The sequence below is a fragment of the Alosa pseudoharengus genome, unplaced genomic scaffold (genome assembly GCF_046254945.1).
Source record: "Alosa pseudoharengus isolate Yale_2024_CS ecotype anadromous, Long Island Sound unplaced genomic scaffold, YU_APseudo_1.1 YU_APseudo_1.1_scf_16, whole genome shotgun sequence".
Taxonomy (NCBI): domain Eukaryota; kingdom Metazoa; phylum Chordata; class Actinopteri; order Clupeiformes; family Clupeidae; genus Alosa; species Alosa pseudoharengus.
Window position 1 is genome coordinate 5,760,187 of NW_027468630.1, and position 21,250 is coordinate 5,781,436.

At 41.6% G+C, this 21,250-nt stretch overlaps 1 protein-coding gene across 2 annotated transcripts; it reads right to left on the bottom strand.

The window, feature by feature from the left end:
- Positions 1-144: 144 nt before the first annotated feature.
- LOC143125413 (E3 ubiquitin-protein ligase arih1) lies at positions 145-18,751 on the bottom strand. 2 transcript variants are annotated; one of them, XM_076286857.1, is made up of 14 exons: positions 18,293-18,751; positions 14,843-14,910; positions 14,504-14,648; positions 11,079-11,171; positions 10,654-10,709; positions 9,955-10,021; positions 9,581-9,687; positions 9,335-9,377; positions 8,693-8,764; positions 6,077-6,207; positions 5,648-5,705; positions 4,947-5,207; positions 2,535-2,647; positions 145-2,300 (listed from the first exon to the last, which is right to left on the bottom strand). In XM_076286857.1, the coding sequence occupies exons 1-14, from the start codon at positions 18,575-18,577 to the stop codon at positions 2,216-2,218; spliced, it is 1,584 nt and encodes a 527-aa protein (XP_076142972.1). In that variant the 5' UTR covers positions 18,578-18,751; the 3' UTR covers positions 145-2,215. The 2 variants fall into 2 exon arrangements, with proteins under 2 accessions (XP_076142972.1, XP_076142971.1); XM_076286856.1 differs by having other exon boundaries at positions 4,947-5,222.
- Between the last annotated feature and the right edge of the window lie 2,499 nt (positions 18,752-21,250).

Here is a 21,250-nt window from a genome sequence, read left to right on the forward strand (position 1 = left end):
AACATACTATGTAGGTGGAAATTAAGTAGTCCAATACGACTCATATTACATATTTCCTGATCCAACTGATTTTTTTTGTTTTCAATTTAAATTTATCAAAAATTTAGATAAAACACATATCAATGACAGGTCACAGACAGAAAATTGTTTTTAAATGACATTTATTTAAATAGGACATCTTTTGTTTGTAAGAATGGTTATTAGAACACATGAAAGCGACAGTCTCTGATCTCTCTCATATCAGAGAAAGGATTCTCTATGATATTTAGAGTTCACACTTTGGTGAGATCTTAACTCTCAATGGCAGAGCCAGCACAGTAAGCCTAACTTCCCCCAATCCAGAGATTCAGTGCAATGGGGTAGCCATCCCAGGATACTCACAAACACAAACCATAGCAACTGGCATGGTATTTTTTTCAGAGCAGGGCCCAGTATGCGGTTCTAGGGTATGTGATGAAAATGGGCAAAAAAAAAAAAGATCAAACCACCACATCAGTCACATCTGTACTTCTCAGAGGCTTCTCAAAATCTGAGTACGTAGTCTACAGCGGCCAACTGCTGAGGACAGCATTAATGGAGATTTGACGTAATACCACAGACACAGAAAACCCTGCAAGAAATACTAGATTCATGTTACACATTGCAACCTGCTTCTGCTGTGTTGACCCTCCTTCACATCTCAGTTCTGTAAACAAAACTTTTGCAATATTCTGGACACACAGAGTAACAAGTCTGCAAGAATGTTAGGGGCTGCCCAATGTCTAAAGCATCGATGAAGAGGCCTATTTCACACAAGAATGCCAGGACAAGGGTAGCTAAACAAGACTTTTACCAACTCTGTGCAAGACTGCTATGCATGATCATGAGTGATGTAAAAGACTATTGCCTTCCACAATATGACACAGAGAACTGGCTGCAGGAGGGCCATCTCAGAGAAGACTGATGTTTAGTGTTCTGATGAAGTCTGCAGTGAGGAGGATAAAAGACCATCATTCAGTTATGTGTCACCCTTGCGGTAGCTCAATAGCTGACACTCACCACTAGAGCTTTCAGTGCTACATCCCCACACTTGAACAAGGTGCATACAAAAGACAAAGAATACAAGAAACAAAACAAAAAAAAGGGGGAAAAGTACTTGAGACATGTCTTGCGAGAGTGAATGTCACTCAATTTGGCTCTCAGGGTACACTTGGTAGTGTATGACACTTGCCCACACCTGCGGGACAAAAGAAATAAAAATGGAGGGCTGGCTTACAGTAAACAGAGGGGATAGGACCGAGACTTGGGCTGGGGAAGGAGCCAGATGGGGTCCACACAGGCAGGCAGGCTGGATGGATTGGTTGGCTGGATGTTAGTCTCAGTGTAGGAGCTAATGTTACGTGTTAGCACACGCAGCTAAGGTTAAGGCTAGAATTTGCCCTGATAGCCTGGTATTTAAGCACAGTTTTTGTGTGCAAGTTTATTTTTTTCTACCATGTTTCAGGATGTTACCCGTCCACATTAAAAAAAAATGGAAGGGGGAAAAAGTAAACTAAAATCTGCATGTATACCCATTTCAAATAACTAAAATGAATAAAAATGTCTGAAATTGAAAATGAAGCTAAAGGACCCTACCCCCCTCGAAAGAAAATGCAAATGCATGCCACTCCATGTTCCATGCATGTACTCTATTTACAGTTTGAAAAATACAGACTTCCTTTTCCTACAGACCTCACACACTTCCTATATAGGTTGACTTGTACAATCAGCAAGTCCACATTCTGCACCCCCAAAAACAGGCCAACAACACACACAAACACACTCATGGCTCGGACAGGTTAAGCTGTGCCTAAAAACAAGCCATTCCGCCACGTCGGGCGTTCTGAGTAAAACTTTTTCCTGGGGAAAGAAAAGTATAAATCTAAAACAAACTCACAGAAAAAAAAAAGTGCAGAGAGGAGAAAAATATGTAGGGCTTCACCCCTCTCCACAATAAACTCTGCTGCAAACAATACTGCTGTGGGATGGTTTGAATTATTCTATTATTTATTTGGGTAAAAATGACTGATTAAATAAAAAAAAAGGTTAAGAGATAAGTAGTAAGATTGAGATGCCAAGAGGAGGCCCGTCAGCAAGGGGACGCCGGGGCCACAGTGCTGCTGCTGCTGCTGCGGAGGAGGAGGCCACGCTTGAAATGGGTTTTCCGGAAAGTTCTCCACCAACGGCCATGCCACCCTCAGTCCTCTATGTATTCCCACAGGTCCTTCTCATAGCCCTCGTGCACGTGCTGCAGCAGCACTCGCCGTCGACTCTCACAGTATCTGCAGGAGAGGGATGGAGGGAGAGAATGGGGGGAGGAGGGAGAGGGAGAGATAAAGGAGAGGGATGGAGGGAGAGAATGGGGGGAGGGAGAGATAAAGGAGGACAAAGGAGGTGTGGGGGGGGGGGGGGGGCAAAAACAGGAGACCAGAAGGACAGACGATGAAGTTAAGATTTCAATCAAACTGTACTGTACGAACTGGTCACCCAAATGCTGAGCCAAGTTGGGTCCTCACCTGTACTTATCTTGAACCTTCTGTTTGATGTCCTGCAATGAGTCCTGGGAAATATCTCGCTCCAGGTATCCAGACAGAACCTCTGTAGCATTCTCCAGATCAGCCTGATTGTTCTGAGAAAGAAGCAAAGTGATTCCTTTATGTTCTGATGACTTCCATTTTTATCTGGCTCGACTAGTCTACTGGTAATATTGACAATTTTAACATAGTCAGAACCACTGCCGTATCGGTAACTAGGGGTGGGCGATATGGACAAAAAATAATATCTCAATATTTTTTGTGATTTTGACGATAACGATAATTAGTCGATATCCTTTAACCAGTTAACTCGCAGTGGAACGCCGGCGCGCCATTTGGGGGGAGGAGGGGGGTGGTGGGGAGTATTAAATCAATGGGTAGGCTCATTACTTCATGTAATATTGACATCCCATACATCAATAAAAAGCTACGGGACTCAGGATTCCAAAGGTATCCACCATTCCATGTCAAACTGTGTGGTGTGAGCTACAGTAAGTAATTTATGCTGATATGCCCCCCTCAAAAAAACACACACACACCCCCTGCATCATTGCCTTCTAATCCTTGTGTACACCCATAACAATATATTCATATGGCTAACCTGGTCTTGAAATGTCCGTAAGAATCCATAGAACAAGATTATATGTGTTGTTATAGTCCAATGTTGAACTGTGAGTGTGTAAGCTTCCATATTCAAAACGTTTATAGAATAGAAATAAAACACTTTCAAAGATTTTCCGGTGAATATCGGTGATTTTGAATACCATTCGGCTTCGAACTCCCTACTTATGCGTATTCCCCACGCTCCCCTGAGTCTCACGAACACAAAGAGCCATGTCACGTGTCTGTAGGATCTACCAATCACGAGAAACGAAGCAAAGACGAGGCAGAGACAAGCTTGGTCAGCTACACCTTTCTATTGGACATGCAAGCTTGGAATGGCAGCCACGTGGGCCTCTTACAAGTAAGAACGAAATTACGGACATATTCTTGTAGCCAATGACCAGAGCTTTTAAACGACGTATGGGATGTCGTCATTGACTTTGACCATGCGCGTGTATCTCAATGCACAAAAGAAGCGCTTGTTGGTGCGAAAAAAACTTTATTCCAGCCTCTGTGGCTCTTTCTGAGAACTTCACAGGGTTATCCTGACTGTTTCAAAAAAATCTACATGGTCTAAGCTTTCCAATGATACCAGCCATGTGCTTGTAGACCAAACGATGTGGGCATGGTGGCCTCTCTAATACGTGTAGTGCCTTTTGGTCAGAATTACTGAAATATGACTGCAAAGCAAGTGGTTAAAAAAATGTTTTTGTTAAAGTCTGAGTTACTTTACAGCTCATTATTTATGAATAGCATCATTACAATAATAACCAATAACCTAACCTGTGACTTTTTAACCAAATCAACCAATGCATTGTCACTCTATGACACATTTCCAATTCTGCCCCCACTTGTGTGTGTGGCAATGACATGGTCTAGCCAGCTACATTAGAGAAGATGAATAGGCCTAACAGTTTCCCAAGAGAAAGTCTGAAGCTGAAGTTCCTTTCAAACCTTTACATAGGATTCACTGTAAAACTAAGAGCAGACCAACAGAGTAGCCTACATCTCAGTTATTTCCTTCTATGTTTTGTTTTAGAGCAATCACGTAGGCTAGCATTCCAAGTTACAGAATAGAAACTAATGCGTTAGCTTATGGCTAATGTATACAGTATGAGAAATCCCATAGAGATGCTAACGGTTAGCATAATCGGTAAACGTAGATATTTAGAGCGAACTTCAATCCATTTACAAAAGAGTTACATGAGAATAGTTATTTGTTTACAACTGACTATTAAAATACTCAAAGGCTAATGTTTTCTCTCCATATAATACCGTGTAGGAAAAAACGCGACTGTCTCATCAATGCTACTTGAACAGAAGTAGCCACATAAAATCCCAAGTAGGCTACTCTCGCTGCACAAAATAAACATTAGGCTGCGTGGGACAACGTTGTGACCGTTGTGACCCACTAGTGATCACGTGACACTTGCTCTGCTGCACTTCTCCCGCATAGCCTACCTCCTGGGAATGTATGAGTCTTCAGTGCGTGATTTCGAGTGTTTTTTCCCCATAAGTAATTTAAATACTGGATAATGTAAATTTGCACATCGTTAAAACAACAATCACGATATTATCGCAGACGATATATATCGCCCACCCCTATCGGTAACTAATTGTACTTTTAAATTGGTTAGAAACAGGTAGACCAGAGTGAAAAAAAAGATTTGATGAATAATATGTGTTAATATGTGACACTGCCTGTATTGAGACAATGCACACATGTCTCCTCCTGGTATAAGGCGTGTAGCAGCTGCTAGCCTGCCTTGGTTTGCCCTGGCCCCCCCTCACCTCGAAAATGATGGACTGGTTGTTCTTCTTGAGGTAGAAAGCGAAGACGTAAGTGAACATGAGCGTGGAGCGGCACTGGCACAGCACGTCCACGGCCTTCTTGAGGAACTGCACCTCGATCCAGGACATGTTGTGCTGCTGCATCTCCTCCATCTTCTGCTTGACCTGGGCGTAGAGCTTGTGCTCAAAGCGCAGGCTCTGCATGTGGTTCATGTAGCGGTTGCAGTAGAAGAGGTACCGCTGGAGGGCCGCCCGTGAACGCTGCACCACACACAACTGGGTTTACATTCCAGCATGCGTCTGCGCGCTACATGCACACATGCAACACTACACACACTCTCTCACACACACACACACACGACTACGAACTACATAGTTGTCTGTAAATAATATCACACTCACACTCACACACACACACCTAGATGTGCGACACACAGAGACAATATACAGAGACAATAGACACAGAGACAATATAGCCCAGAAGATGTCGGTGCTACCAAGAAATGTAAAGGAGCTACGGTGTTTGAATAATATGTCTAATATGCACCCCATATGTTCTGCTACACTTCAGCGTTATAACAGTGGTATTGCAATCACTATATTTGATTTTACGCAATCATACTACAGAACATTCCCACCAGTCACACAAACAAATTACATACAGTAGTGCCTAGTCTATTCAGGATGAAAACTTAGTTCACCTCTTGGGCATCTCTGGCAGCCTTGGCGTCATCCTCATTGTAGCGATTGCAGTTGTACCTAAAAAGTAAGCAGATCAGCATAAGGACTAGAGAAGTGAGGAGAACCTTCACAACTCTATGTTCAGCTGAATAGAGCCAACACTGATTATGCCAGAGGTAAAATCCCCTCAAACCCCACCGACACGGCAATATACACTTGCAGCAAACTCTTTGGTGTCTTAGTGTAAAGACTTGAATTTGTGAGAGCAGAACACCACGGGCCAGTTTCGAGTACATGGATTAAGTCCTGGACTAAAAGACAACTTCAATGGAGATCTCCACAAAAAAGCCTCAGGCTAGGCTCCCTCCATGTAGGAGATGAGCGACATAGTAGTGTTTGATACACAATTTGACAGAAGGGTGCATCCTTACACAAAAGGAGTTTCTTACCAGGCAGAGCCATGGGGCTCCCAGGGGCCGAGACACACCCAGCAGAACTCCGCCTTGCAGTTTTGGTTCCGGCACACCATGTGGTTGCAGCCCCCGTCCTTCTCTATGGTCACATGACACTTGGGACATTCCTGCACAAATGAGGATACCGGTGAACATATATACCACCTGCTGGTCAAAACTGCCAGATGCTTCTAAAGCATAACAACTGGCTCCTGTCGCCTTTCTGCCTAATTACTATTTATTTTCCAATGAGCACAAGTATTGATGTAGTCCATGAGCCAGAGGCCCAATCACTGCTAACTGAGGGCACCAAACATTATTGTTATTTTCTGATGGCTATATCTGTCCAACACAAACATGCATTATGGATTTCTGTGACTCATAGCTGAAGCTTAGCAGAGCACTCAATATACAGGTAGCCATACAACTGATTTACCTAGGCCCACCCAATGTATTATGCATGGACAGCAAAGGGTGGGAAAATCCATGGGTAAAAATCCATGTTAGTTCACATCTTGAGGGTATATGCTTTCAGACAATATATGGTTTAGGTGGTTTAATTATGTTCCCTTCATGGTACAGCCCAAAATGTATCAGCCATACACTTGATTTATGAATACCCAATGTGTTATGTATGGGCAGCATACTAATGAGGACGGTGGGACATGTCTCATTACATGCCATGTTAGATCTCACCCTGAGGTTATATGCTTTCAGAAATGTATGGTTTGGGTAGTTGAACCACTTTTCCCTTAATGGCACTGACCCAAAGGTATCAGCCATATACCCGTTTGACTTATACCATATGTCAGGGATCTCAAACACCCGGCCCGCGGGCCAAATCCGGCCCGCGTCCGGCCCAATTATGGCCGCGACGTATGTCAAAATAATAATGTAATCCGGCCCTTGAGACTATTTTTAATTGGGACAAACAACGATACTGATTAAAATAGACGATAGTTCCAAGTACGGTGACAAATCTCATTTGTACTCTGCTCCACTATGTGCTAGATATCCAAAGCTTCATTCAAATCCAAAATCGTTGCGCAACGTTTTCAGGAAATACTTGTATTACACGCGAGAAACACAAAGACGTGCATTTGTAATGACGCGGAAGCGATGCAGACCATAGTGTTGCATAAATTGAAGCAGAAATTAAGCAGAAATATAGGCCTACACCAAATGTTGAAAAACGTTTACGTGTGATGAAGTCTTAGTTAGGCTATGTTATTCACCTATTCTGAAGGAGAATATCCTTTTGGAGATTATGATCGATCGTCTATTGAATGGAGGTGCCTCTGCGTGTATACGACGGTGTCCACTAAGCATACCATGCTTATTTCGACCCTCTGCAACATAGCTTGGAAGTTGCCGTGGTAATCGTGATGATAGTGTCCGTAATGGACGTGGTACAGACAGCAGGGCTAGTAGAAATAGGGCTCTAAACTACAAAGTCACCCGCAATATGATGCGAACTTCTGGGTACTCAGATTACCCGCGATAGGAACTGATTTGACCAGAATACTTTATTGTAGGCCTTGTGGTTTAGAAACCATATACATCTTAGGTGTTGGTATACATCTTAGGTGTTTTCCTGTTAATTTGTTATGAGGGTAATATGAAAAAAGGAAAGTAAACCTGCTCAAATATGTTCATCCAGTATTTACTGAAAGGTGCATAATTTGAGGTGCTTGCCATCCAGTGGCAAATTAGATGGGTAAATTTACCCCCTTCATAAACTTTTGTTTTACTCAAAGATTTACAGTAGGACTTTATCTCTGACCACTTTCAAGCCATGGCCTTTTGAAATTTTGATATAAAAATCCAATGGTGTTGCTTTCTTAACCCTGACGCCTATAGTTTGCCAGGTTTAAAAAAGTTATGAGAGGAAAATATTTTTATTTGGTGTGAAACACACACATACCTGTTTTTATGCTTTTCATTTGTTTTATAATTTGTATTAATATTTATTTTATCATTATTTTATTTATAAGCTAAGGTTGCTAGCAGAGGTGTCTAAAACTAGATAAAAACACTTGCACTTTCTGTTTGCAGTTTTGTGTGGTATTTGAAAAAAAGAACATTGTCAGAAATAGCCGGCCCTCCAATCAGATGACGTTGGCAGAATTGGCCCCCAGCTCATTTGAGTTTGAGACCCCTGCCCTATGTATTATGGACAGGCAGCAACGTAAAGGGAAGGGTGAAAAATGCCTATGTTAGATCACATCCAGAAAATATATGGTTTAGGTGGTTGAATCAGTTTTCCCTAAATGGTATAGCCCAAAAAGGTATCAGCCATATACTCTATTTACCAATACCCAATATATTATGCATGAGTAGCATACTAATAGTGAGGGTGGGACATGTCTCATGTCATCTTAGATCACATCCTTAGATCACAAACTTTCAGAAAATATGGTTTATATATGGTTTTCCCTTTATGGTACAGACCAAAATATATTAGGTGTACTGTACACTTTCACCTAAATCCATAAAATCCAATTCATTTCAATGGGAAATGTACTTAAGAGGCTGTAGAAATCTTCAGCTGTTAGTTTAGAAAGTCCATCACAGTAATGAAGTATAATGGAAGATGAGCATGTGAATACATACCTTTGTGTTTGCTGCAATCCAGTTGGATGTTTCACTGTCATCATCACACTTCTTGATCCATTTCCTCAACCACTAGAGAAAACACAAACAGTTTTGCACCACTGAACGAATAAAACAATCTATTCCAAACGTAAAAATCGTTCCGTTTCAGAGTGCTCCTGTAGCAGAGTACCCCCTGTGATCCCCCACAAACACATCCTTCATTCTGTGTGTCCTGTGAAGAACACGTAAGATCAGAGTGAGTGTGCTGGTGCCTGGAGGAAGAGTGCTAATGAGAGTTTAGCCCAGCCTGGGGCTGCCTAATGAGGCCTCCTGCTGAGGAGCCAGAAGGTGCTTCAGAGGGGAGATCGGATCGCCACCAAAGCAACATCTGCCCTCATTTCCACCCACTTGGCTCAAACACACACAGGTTGCTGATTCTCCTCATCTGCTACTTCAACTCAATTACTACAGTGAGCAATACCTGGTTTCTGCAAATGGGGAAACAACTCTACACACACACACACACACACACTACTTCCAGGATTCCAATCTTCCAAGATTTCATATTTATTTGAACCAATCCAGTATCTGAATTCTGCCAAGTGCTTTCCAAATCTCCACAATCAATCACCAATGAATATAAAGACAGTTGTAACATACCTTGCACTTCACTGGGTCATGCCAGTTTTCTCCACAGTTGAAGCTGGTTGTAAAGAACAGCAAAGAACAGCTTTGTTAATACAGTATGATCAAATGCAAGGCAGAGACATACATAGGGATATTATGAGTATATTATGAGTGAGTATATGTGTGTGAGTATATATGTGTGTGTGTGTGTGTGTGTGTGTGTTTCTGTGTGTGTGGGGGGTTGGTGGTCAGATATGGGTGGATTTGCAAGGTACTAACCAGAACTGCCGGCCGCACTTGCAGCGAACAGGTTTGGCATCAGGGTACTGGACTTTAACCACATGGTGGCAGTCAGGCGCAGGACACCACTTTAACAGTCTATTGCACTGAGGGAGAAAGAAAAGAGAGATGGGACACAAGACTAAATGGTCATTATAAAGTGAATTATAATGAAAAACAAAGCGCTGAGAAGGAATATTTCACTGCAATGCCTCATTTTTAAAAAACAAACCACGTGTCGTGACAGCACATTTTCAAGTGAAATGTCTTACATGTCTTCTAAACTCTGAATGCATTAAGGAGTGAGTACTATTAGAGCAACATCACTTTGGAATTTTATTGTGGCTTCAATATGGAGAGTGGCGATTGCTTACCTCTACAAAACTATTTGTGATTAAATGCTGGTACTTCAACTTCACCTTTGAGTCTGTGATAAGTCGCCTGGTAAAAAGACACAGATGTCTTCACCAAAAAGTTTGTTTCAAGGAAAACTAAAATAATTCCATACTGCAGAGGTAAACCCCCAATATTTGAACAAAATATTAAAATGATTAGATTTTTTTTAAACCCAGGTATGGAAAAAAAACACATGCCACAAAAAGTACTGGTCAGGTCTTTAAACACAACCTAACATCTGCAGCTACTATATAGTTGTGAACTACTACAGAGACTTTCTAATGAGGAAACACAGCACTCACAGAATCTCCCATGTATGGGGTTAGTTCATAACACCAACATGGCAGTCGTGTACACATATTCCGCCCCTTCCTTCGCCAAAAATTGACATGTGAATACACCATGCCAATGCCATGTGGTATGTTGTGAATACATCGTGCCAATCATGGGTTCGCAGCTGGAGCGAGGTTGGTATCGTGAAGCCTTGCACACGCGCAGTTCTGCCCGAAATAAATGACCGATAAGTACATAAAAAGCGTTGAAATATCTCCGCCGAGTGGAGGGGCCTTTGGCTACTAGCAGCAAGCAAGAATAAAAGTCTCTGTAGAGTTCACATATTGATGATGAGTAAAATATTCCTGAGTGAACGAAGGCAGCAGTCTCACAGGAATACTCACATGACTGTGTTGTCATCTACTAAAATATCACAGCTGTGCGCAGGACAGGAGATGGTCTGTAAACAGAACAAAAATTCTGCATTACTTAAAGAGGTAGACACAGGGTGTGTGTGTGTGTGTGTGTGTGTGTGTGTGTGTGGTGTACTTGTGTCCTTGAATTTCCCCTTTGGGATCAATAAAGTATCTATCTATCTATCTATCTATCCATCCATCTATCTATCTATCTATCATGCTGTAACCTCTGAGACGGGGAAACATGTGTGTCGCATGTCCATTCTGAGTTGTGGGTGAGCAGAGCTCAAAGTTACCAGTAGACGTCAGTGACATGTATGATGTATGTATGTATGTGTGTGTGTGTGTGTGTGTGTGTGTGTGTGTGTGTGTGTATATAGCAGTGAGAAAGATAAAGAGGGTGGTAAACACACCTGTCCCATCCCTTCTTCTATGATTTTAGTGGTCAGGTAGTCGCCCCAGCACTGCATACAGAACTTGTGCCCACACTCCAGCCCAGTAAAGTACTAAGAAAGGAAAACAGACAAAGGAATCAATATCACCAATCCGCCCTTCACAATGTACCTTCTGATGATCTGTGGGTCTGATGATCATTCATGTCCGATTATGACCATCATGTCTGATGATCATTAAATGTCTTCTGATGACCAGTCATGTCTGGTCAGTGACATTAAAGTATATAACGAAATACATTGTACTGAATCATTCAAAATAAGCTACTCCGATGGGAGAAGCTACCAGTACACATACACACACACACACACACACACACACACACACACACACACACTAAAATGTCAAATGCTTAGACACAGAATGCCAGAATAAAAAAAATAAAAAACCTAATGCTTAAAACCTTACACGATAGATCGCAAAGCCTTTTACTTCTGCAATAACAGCTGCTCGAAAGCAACACCTAATGAAACTGTTGATAAGCATTTTTAAATGGAGATTGAAAGATGGCTTATTTACTGTACATGCTATGTAAAAAAAAAACAATGTCTGATAGGAGGACCAGTAGGGGTCACTTTACGTTCGAAAATCGATTGCACAATCGATTGGACCAAACAACACAAGTTTCGAAAACTAAAATAGGGAATCGATTTTAACCAAATATGAACACTATTAATTTTAAACGAATTAAACAAAATTCACAAACAAGAATATAAGAATATAAAAGAATTCCGAAGTGCAGTAAGCATTGCGAAAGCTAAAAAGAAAATTCCCACCAATTTTACGCACCGGAAACAGCTGTTTCAATCAGCTGCTGTGCTGCTCGGGTTTTGCCAAAAATGGAGGACAACGCGATCAACCTGTGCGACATGAGAGAGAGGAGTGATAGGCCCTAATAACTTGAGGAGTTCGGTGTGGAAGTACTTCGGATTCTTGGTATATCAAACTATGGAGAAGAACAAAGCGGTAGGCTATGCAAACTGTGCAATGGAGTTCTACGTTGGCAAAATTTGTTTGACATTTCTAATCGTAAACACAGCTACGTTGAAGCCTGCAGTAATGTTTGTCACTGATGTAATGGCAGGATACTCGGCTTATTGTTTTTCGAGAATGTAGCACTCCTGTTTGTCATTGTGCACGAATCTTCACGCCAATAAATCATCAGAAATATTGCTGGCTTGCGTCTACAAGCACCCTCTTTACGTTCGTCCTAATGCCTGTTATTTTTTTGTGGATTGGCCTATATTTGGCGTTGAAAATGGAAACGTCTTTAGACATGAAAAATCGATTTTACAATCGATTCCATGAACACTTATGTCTCAATAATCGAACAGGATTTTTTCACAAAAGTGACAGCCCTAAGGACCAGGGAGAGAGGTGAAGCTGGACCAGAGTAGGAGTTGGACCAGAGAAAAGGAGAAGTAAGTTTGGAGGGGAGTAAGAGGGGAGGGGAGTAAGAATGTGTGGTGGTGTTCAAAGGAGAATAAAAGCTGTTGTCATTGACGAAATATAGAACAGGACTATGCATTTTTGTCCCTCCTGTATTTTTTTTGAGACTTTAGAACCAGAGATAATTTATGTCAGAGATCACTGGCAGCAATTTTATGTTGCTATTAAAGTAAGTATAGGTAAAAGTTTGCAGTTGTAAGATACTGCAAAGATTTTACTGCAGCATTTTGGTCATTTAATTTTTTCTACTGCACATTCAAAGAGAAGAAGACACCGCCACTAATGCCACATTTGATACACAACCAAAAAGAGAGGGGTACAGTTAAAAACAATTGATGTGCATTCTGTGCAGGTTCCTGTAGTATTGAAACATAAAAAGCAATGCCATCAAATGTTCATATTTCAAGAGCTGGTGTGCAGTGATTGACTGTAGTGTTTTGACTGATTTGACATTAAATGAGGTTCACCGTGACTTGATAAAGTTAGAGCATATAAAAGGTAGCTTTCTGTGTTTTAAAATTTAGACTTAGTATTTCATGAACAAAACGTTAACAAATAGACCTATGGTCAATGAAGAGGAGTACATTTTTATAAGAGTCTTTCTGATCAAAACCAAAATCCCTCCTTTGCAATGAATATTGATATGCATTCTTTCCATTTTAAGATTTTTTTGTTGGCTGCCTGTTGCACTACTTCGTTGGAGTGAGAGTGCCTTCGGGTCATTAGATAGATAGATAGATAGATAGATAGATACTTTATTGATCCTCAAGGGGAAATTCAAGACCAAGAGAAATTCCACGCCAACTCAGCCATCCATGTACATGACACCTCTGAGATTTTGCTGAAAAGCGGTGAATATATGCCTTCTGTTACCAAAAAAAGGAATCTGAAGTTTCAGGTCAATATCTCAAACGGTTTGCCTGTGGCGTCCATTTGAATTTTGGGTGCCACGGCCCTAATTGACACATTGGAATTTCACATTTCATCTTTTGCCATTTTTGGAAGCCCATAATGTCTGTTCTAATAGTGGTAGAGGGCTAGAAACTGGTGTGGTAGTTCATTGTAGCCTGTACTACACAATTCTGGAGGCAGAATCAACATTCCTTACTGTTTGGGTGAGAGGTGGGTCACCAAAGTCCTAAAAAATGTCGGCATGTGTGAATTTTCACTTTTTGGGTGGCCCTAGCACCACAATTGGGGCAGCCGTGGCCTACTGGTTAGTGCTTCGACCTTGTAACCGAAGGATTGCCGGTTCGAACCCCAACCAGTAGGCACTACTGCTCCCTGAGCGCCGCTGTAGCAGGAAGCTGACTGCGTCGGGATTAGTGTGTGCTTCACCTCACTGTGTGTTCACTGTGTGCTGTATGTGTTTCACTAATTCGCGGATTGGGATAAATGCAGAGACCAAATTTCCCTCACGGGATCAAAAGAGTATACTTATACTTATACAATTAATGATCATATTTATTCTAAACAGGATTATTTGTTATATGTGGGAACCTTGCTCTTGCCAAAATTTATTTGAAGGCTATGGTACCACTGGTGGGGGTTTTATGGGGGTCCAAAAACCCTCTCCAGCAGAGGTGACTCTTTTGGAACCCCATATTTGGACCCCCAAATGACCATACTTGATGAACCTAACGGGATTTATACCAGATAAAGATACATATTTGTTCTTTCTTTTAATGAAATAACATTTTTGACTATGAAGCTCCATAATATGAATTTTATTCTTCATAATGCATAATGCACAAGAATGCTATTAGAACAGACGTTATGGGCTTTCAAAAATGGCAAAAGATGAAATGTGAAATTTCAATGTGTCAATTAGGGCCGTGGCACCCGAAATTCAAGTCATACTTTAGTGTCCACTTGGTGATAAATGATTCCCAGATGGTAATTCCTAAGGTTAATGGGGAGTGGCATAGAAACGAACCGAGTTTGGGTAGGTGAGAAAACAGATTTGGCAGGGCATGTCCTGGGCAGAGGACCTGGTACTCATCGGCCGCGTCCGGGACTTCTTACTGGGGTTGATGACATGGCACTCAGAGAAGAGCTTATCCAGGTTGCCATCAAAGTACCTGCAACAAACAACAACCAGCTCATAGGTCAGTCAGAAAAAAAAGGTCTCTATGGGGAAAGACCATGTTCAGGATTGTTCTTGAACAATTTTAAACACACCCCTACTGCAAATACACTTTATGAACAAGATGTTTCAAACCACAACATAGCAGATAGGTCCAAGATCTAGTTCATGGAGAAGAGTATAGCCTACCTTTCCATAAGCTTCTCTTTGTCCCAGTTGAAGTGACTGAGAAGTATTCTGGTGATTGTGGCAGGGTTCTGAAACAGAGTAGCAGCTATCAGGAGCAGATTATATCAGTACATCGACAGAATACCAGCCATGTGCCCATTGTATAAACTACTGCTTGACCAATCACGTTTCATAGTTTCAGAGAGGCCACTACATCATGAAAATCAACAAGAAACTGGCTAACTTCAGTGCTTGTTTTCACCACAGGCAAAAGCCTCATGCATGGCCATCTTCACCTCCAACGTTGCCTTGGACACCCTTCACACATTCTTTTACGTCTTTAGTGTAGTGCCAGTACTGCCTGACTGACCGAGGCAGCATGCTGCTGATGCCGCCGCCGCTGCAGGCCGGTACGCAGTGGTATCCCTGCTCCTGCTTCTGCTCCACACAGTCTGCTCTGCATGTTCTCTGCAGAGCTCCTGAGAGGATAGCAGCTGAGACTTCAAAAGGGAGATTTGAGTTAAGAATAGCACTGTGTGGCTGCATCCCTGACACTCGTGTTTATGTTATTCCGTGTGCCAACTGCCAAAGCATTGCATAAATCGGTTGGCCTTGTTTCATGGCTGCCCTCAGACAAGCTGAGGTTCAGCGCAATTATAACATATGGGAGTATGAGCCCCTCCATACGAAAGGTAGAGTTACTCAGAAAATGTTCTGCTCAACCTTGAGCGATGCAGTACAAGGCTCAGGCTAAAGCAAGGACATCTGCTGCTATATCAATTAGAAGGCATCCCAGTTACTCTATTGTGTGGTGTGTTTTTTTATTTCTGATGATCTAGTGGTAATACTCCCTACACTGGTCAGAGCAATATGACCTCAATATGTTGAATATTTAAAAGCAAAGTCATGTCCTCACTGTAATTATTACTCTTGTATGGACCCTTTCAAGAGAATTCCATTATCAGCATCATAGTTGGCCCCACAAGGCTTCCTTTTTAACATTCCATATGTTATCTTAATGCAGAGGAAGTAGATTGGGGCCCAAATAGAACGTTCAAGCATTGTTTTTGTTTTTATTGTTGAAAGGGTCTATAGAAAATGATATGGGGCAGAGACCAACCCAGAACCCAGTCATTAATATCGCACTGTAAAATATTTAAACATTAACATCAGCCTTGGCTAACCATTTGTATCTAACAGGGGGGCTACACCGGGCGTGTAACTGAAACGTTCCGTTCGCGACGCGTAAAACCAATTTTAGAAGACTCGTCTATTTTTTTCGAATGTACGCTATCACCACTATCACGTCTGGTGTAGCTAGTGCCATTGATCATAGCAAAAGCTAATTGTTGCAGCAGACAACGCGAACGGAACACTTCAGGTATGCATCCAGTGTAGCCACCCTGTAATAAAACAACAGGCACTACTATTCTTGCATTCATCCATATAACTGCTAGAAACAATGCTAACTTAGGTTTACCCTAAACTCAATTCATTTGTTTGTAAATGTTCAAATGGAACATAATGTTCACTGATGACAGAAAAACTAACAGAATCTGAGCTGAGAAACTTTCAGCCCTCAGTGACGAGATTTCTTTCTGAGAGAATCCTGCTCCCAAAAAGTTATTTGCCAGAACAATTTACAGATGTGATGTTCACCAATAAACAAACAGAAGATTATCTTCATTTCCCTCTGTTTGTGCTTGTCTGCATTACTACTATGTAAAAAAAAAAGTAGAATTTTGAAGCAAGACAACTCCCAAGCAAAACAGACCACGTGTCAACGTGTCATGTTTCTAGCCTTCACCAAGCAGGCAAGCTGAATTTCACAATGTGTGCCAAATGAAAGGATTTAACTTAGAGAGTAACACAAGTTCTTACTTCATGGTTAATGTCAAAGGTCATTCAACAATACTGCCTGAGGTTCCCCAGAAAATGAAAGAAGGCTTGGCTTGTAAGAACTTCTCACAAACTATTGGGAGTTCTCTTCCAGAACTGCATTGTAGAATGATTTGCCTGCATATAGGTCTACATTGTAACATGCAAGATGTGGAGGACTGATGTTGGTGTCTGATAATACACTTCGAGGTTATCAAATCTCCCCCAGTTGGTATACCACTCAAGTTGTGACAGAAGTAAAGTTTGTTAAAATTATCAAAATGATAGATGTGAATTAATGATGCATTGAGAATCTAAACATTCCAAGAAGAGCGGCACATCTTGCCTTATGCTACAGTACAGGCATAACATCGACTTCCAGCCTCAAACGCAGACCTTGGAGAAAGATCTGGGACTGGCTGTTGATGTTACCATTTACCAATTAGGATGAATCATGAACCAATGAGTTGGCGTGTTGTCAAGGACTCTAGGTCTCTCCTGGACTATGTCAATGTCAAAAAAACATGGTGCAAACACAATTTCATTACTGATGAATATTGCTGTTAATATCACCGATAACGTGAAACAAGTCAACTCGGACTTGCGACAGCATAACGTTAACGTTACCTGCTGAGTAACATTGGCTAAATACCAAGCATGAGCTAACTGATGCAGAGCAACGTTAATTTTAATTGACGTTAATTAAAATAAGCAATATCAGGCATATGTGTTAAAGTTTGCAACGTTGGGTAGCTATACAAAGTTTCTAATTAGATAACGAATATCGTGAATAGAATACCACCGATTCTAGTATCAGAGTCTTGTGCAACGTTACCCTTTGGTGGTGTTGAATAGTGTTGGTGTGTTGGCTAACATTAAATCAGTAACGTTAGGCCCACAAACAGTTGTGGTTTTTGGATTACTAATAGTTACTTTGATGACACACACCTATGAGTGTATAGCCACATCTATATAGCGGTGGTTAAACAGTTAGCATCGAAAGATTACTATGGTTATGTAGGTCATTGCCAGCTTCAAATCAGAAAATGAACCTTACATTAGCTAGCCAACTAAGTCAATGCCAGACGGCTAACATTATTTATATGTTAACTAGGTAACGTCAAAGAACTCATTAGCTATTTGTCATGAAGCACATCTAACGATAATATTTTCTGTTTCCCCCATAAACCCGTCTCGTTACACAGAAGTCAGCTTTCAATTGACATTGGTTTAACTTGTGTTACTTGACGTTGGTTAGCTAGCTGCGGCCAATAGTTAGCCAGATTCCACAGCTAAGTTAGCAGCAGATATTACCAAGGGATATTTGGTTAGCTGAACAGCATCTGCTAGATTCAAACAATGTCAACTATTCAGTTACCGTTACATTTGGCTATTTACAAGAATTTTGCTTCTTTCCATTTTGTTGTCACTGGCTGTTACTTGCATGACTTGGCAAGATAGAGATGATGTGACTACCAAGCTATCTACCTAGCCAGGAAGCTTGTTTTTATTTCGCAACCATCGTTAGGCCTAGCCGCTTTTTACATCCTCGGTCTCTCCTACTGTTTTCACCTGCCTTAGAGAATACCTCACCTGGATGACCTCGTTGACCTCTTTGATACACTCGACCATATGCTGGAGAATTTGTTCAGTGGTCAACACCTCAAAACGGTAGTCCTCTTCATCCTGTCCAGGCCCAAGGCCACTGCCTCCGGTTTCTCCACATTCATCTCGCTCACCACCAGCCACGACAGGATCAACCAATTCCACCTCCCCGAGATCTAGGGTGTCTTCTTCGGGTTCGTCTTCACCGCTGTCTTCGCTGCATTCCTCTTCCTCGTCGTCATATTCATAATTGTAACCCTCGTCCGAGTCCATTACTTTAGAGACTCGTATTATGTCGAGAAAATATGTTAGTACAGGCAGTAAGTAGTGTTGTCAACAAAGTCTGACACAAAGGGTCGAAAAAAATCCCAGTTCCAAATTTTCCACTGCAACGTTAGCTAGCTAACAGAATCCACATTCACAACGGTAAAAGCGCCACTGCCGCTGCCACTACATGGCCAACAAAGAGACGTATTACGTTGCTACGTCATCATAAACGAGCGAAAGGTAACCAGAGATGTTTAGTCTTTATTTAAAATAGTTTATTTGTTAGTCTCATCCAACAAATACATAAACATTTCCTTTTCAGAATTATTGAAAGTGGTCTAAACTCACTCTCAAAGTTTTATGAAATCACAGTATTGTTATCATATTGACCTTTGAAGTGCACGCATTCACCAGTAGATAGCGCTAAAATAGAAGTAGCCTAGGCCTACAGTTGTCTTTTTTCATTTACAATAGAATATTTTTACAATAACTGTAGCCTACATTTAAAATATATATATATAAATCATTGACCACGCCACACATTCAGTGAATTTAGCATTTTTCATATATTTTATTCAACTGCACTTCCATATACCAAGTACAGGCCTACCCAGGCATCAGTTGAGTTCAAAAGCTGCGTTGAGCAAAAGTTGAGTTTAATAAACCGCACTCAACAAAAGAAAAAAAAGAATGGAAAAAGAAAACTACCACAATTCACCACACATCCACATTGTGAAAAATAAAATAAAAAATCTGACACCAATAGATTATGACATGGCACACTGCACCACCTGGTGCTGTCCAGTGCTAACCCTTGCCAGCCTGCCAGATTGACTGAAGGACTCTTCAACAGCGACAGGCTGAATCTTTAGCAGGTGCACTCTTTGTTTGTCAAAAGTGCAGTTTGTATTCAGATTATATTTTAACAACCATCTCCACTAATCACTTGAGCAGCTCAAATGAGTGCAGATTGGAGAGATTTGGCCTTCTTTCTTTGACAGATGTCCATGTCGTGACAATTATTGATATGACTCTGATGGCCCTCCAAATCTCTGGTGCAACCTGTTGCAAACAAAGATACTTTATGCCCATGGGCGGATTATGAACTTTTGGGCCCCTGGGCCCAGATGTATTAAGGCCCCCCCCACTAATTGTCGTATATGTGGGAGGGGGGGTTTGGGGATCCTCCCCCAGAACATTTTTTATTAGTTTGATGTGATTTCCTGTATTCTGGTGCATTTTGGGGATGGTCAATACTAAATTCAATCAGATTCATAGCCTAAATCCTGATTTGTTGATATTGAGGCAATGATTTCATGCAAAGGCTTGGGCTTCAGGGCCCCCTGACCCCTTGGGCCCCTGGGCCTGGTAGGCCCATGCAGTAATCCATCCCTGTCTATGCCCAGTTTTGGTGTTGTTCATTGAAAGATGTTGTTCATTGAAAGTTCATTGTGGGCAGCCGTGGCCTACTGGTTAGCACTTCGGACCTGTAACCGGAGGGTTGCTGGTTTGAAACCCGACCAGTAGGCACGGCTAAAGTGCCCTTGAGCAAGGCACCTAACCCCTCACTGCTCCCTGAGCGCCGCTGTTGATGCAGGCAGCTCACTGTGCCGGGATTAGTGTGTGCTTCACCTCACTGTGTGCTGTGTGTGTTTCACTAATTCACGGATTGGGATAAATGCAGAGATCAAATTTCCCTCAAAAGAGTATATATGTACTTATACTTAAGACGAAGAAGTTTATGATACCTACTAGAAGAGGGTCATCAGGCATTTATGATTAGGCACCCTTTTAGCACCTATTCAGCATATTTTGAATAATAATCATGGCCGCTTCCCTAGCGAAGCAGCAGTCATAGGTAAAGTCAGAGTTTATTTTTTTCCTGGATTTCTTATTTTTATTTTTTCTTCAGTAATTTTGTGTCGACGATTCCCGGGACACTGAAAGACCGGGCTGCACGAACCTTGGTGGGCATGTAGCCCCACAAGGATGACATGGAATCATTGATTTTCGTTTTGATCCGTCGCCCACCCACCGCACCGGGCCCCCCGAAAGGAGGGTGGGCCGGACACAGTTTTCTGTATATCCCGAGAACCGTAGGGCCTAGGATGACCAACTTTTTTTCGTATGTTGGTCTCAAATGTCAACCCATCCCATATCCACTTGTTTGAGGTATAGTGCCACCTAGTTAAAAATGAAAAGGCAAAAGTGATGTGTTGTAATAACAGGTATCTTTGGCTGACAGGTTCAAAACTGCACAAAATTTGAAGTGTGGGATAGGGCTGGGACAACGCGTCGACGTAATCGATGACGTCGACGAAAAAAAATACGTTGACGCAAAATATGAGCATCGATTCGTCAAGCATAACATGTGATGCTAAATATTTTTAATTTTACACCTTCAGTGTTTTCCATACGTTGACTAATCTGTGAAATCAAAACCGTCCACCACACATTGATGTTCTATGTTATAGTCCTACTATTTAAATTAAAGATAAGATAATTTCATTGAGCTGCACTTTTTACTCACACAGCCTTTCCTCGCCCCGCCCGCTCTCTCTCGTAATGAGCCCTCTGCTCCTCTGCATGTGCATTTAACAAATTATTCACGATTGTTGAAGGATTGTTGTTGCCACATATAGTCCATGAGCCAGGGCCCCAAATTTGGTATCGGTATCA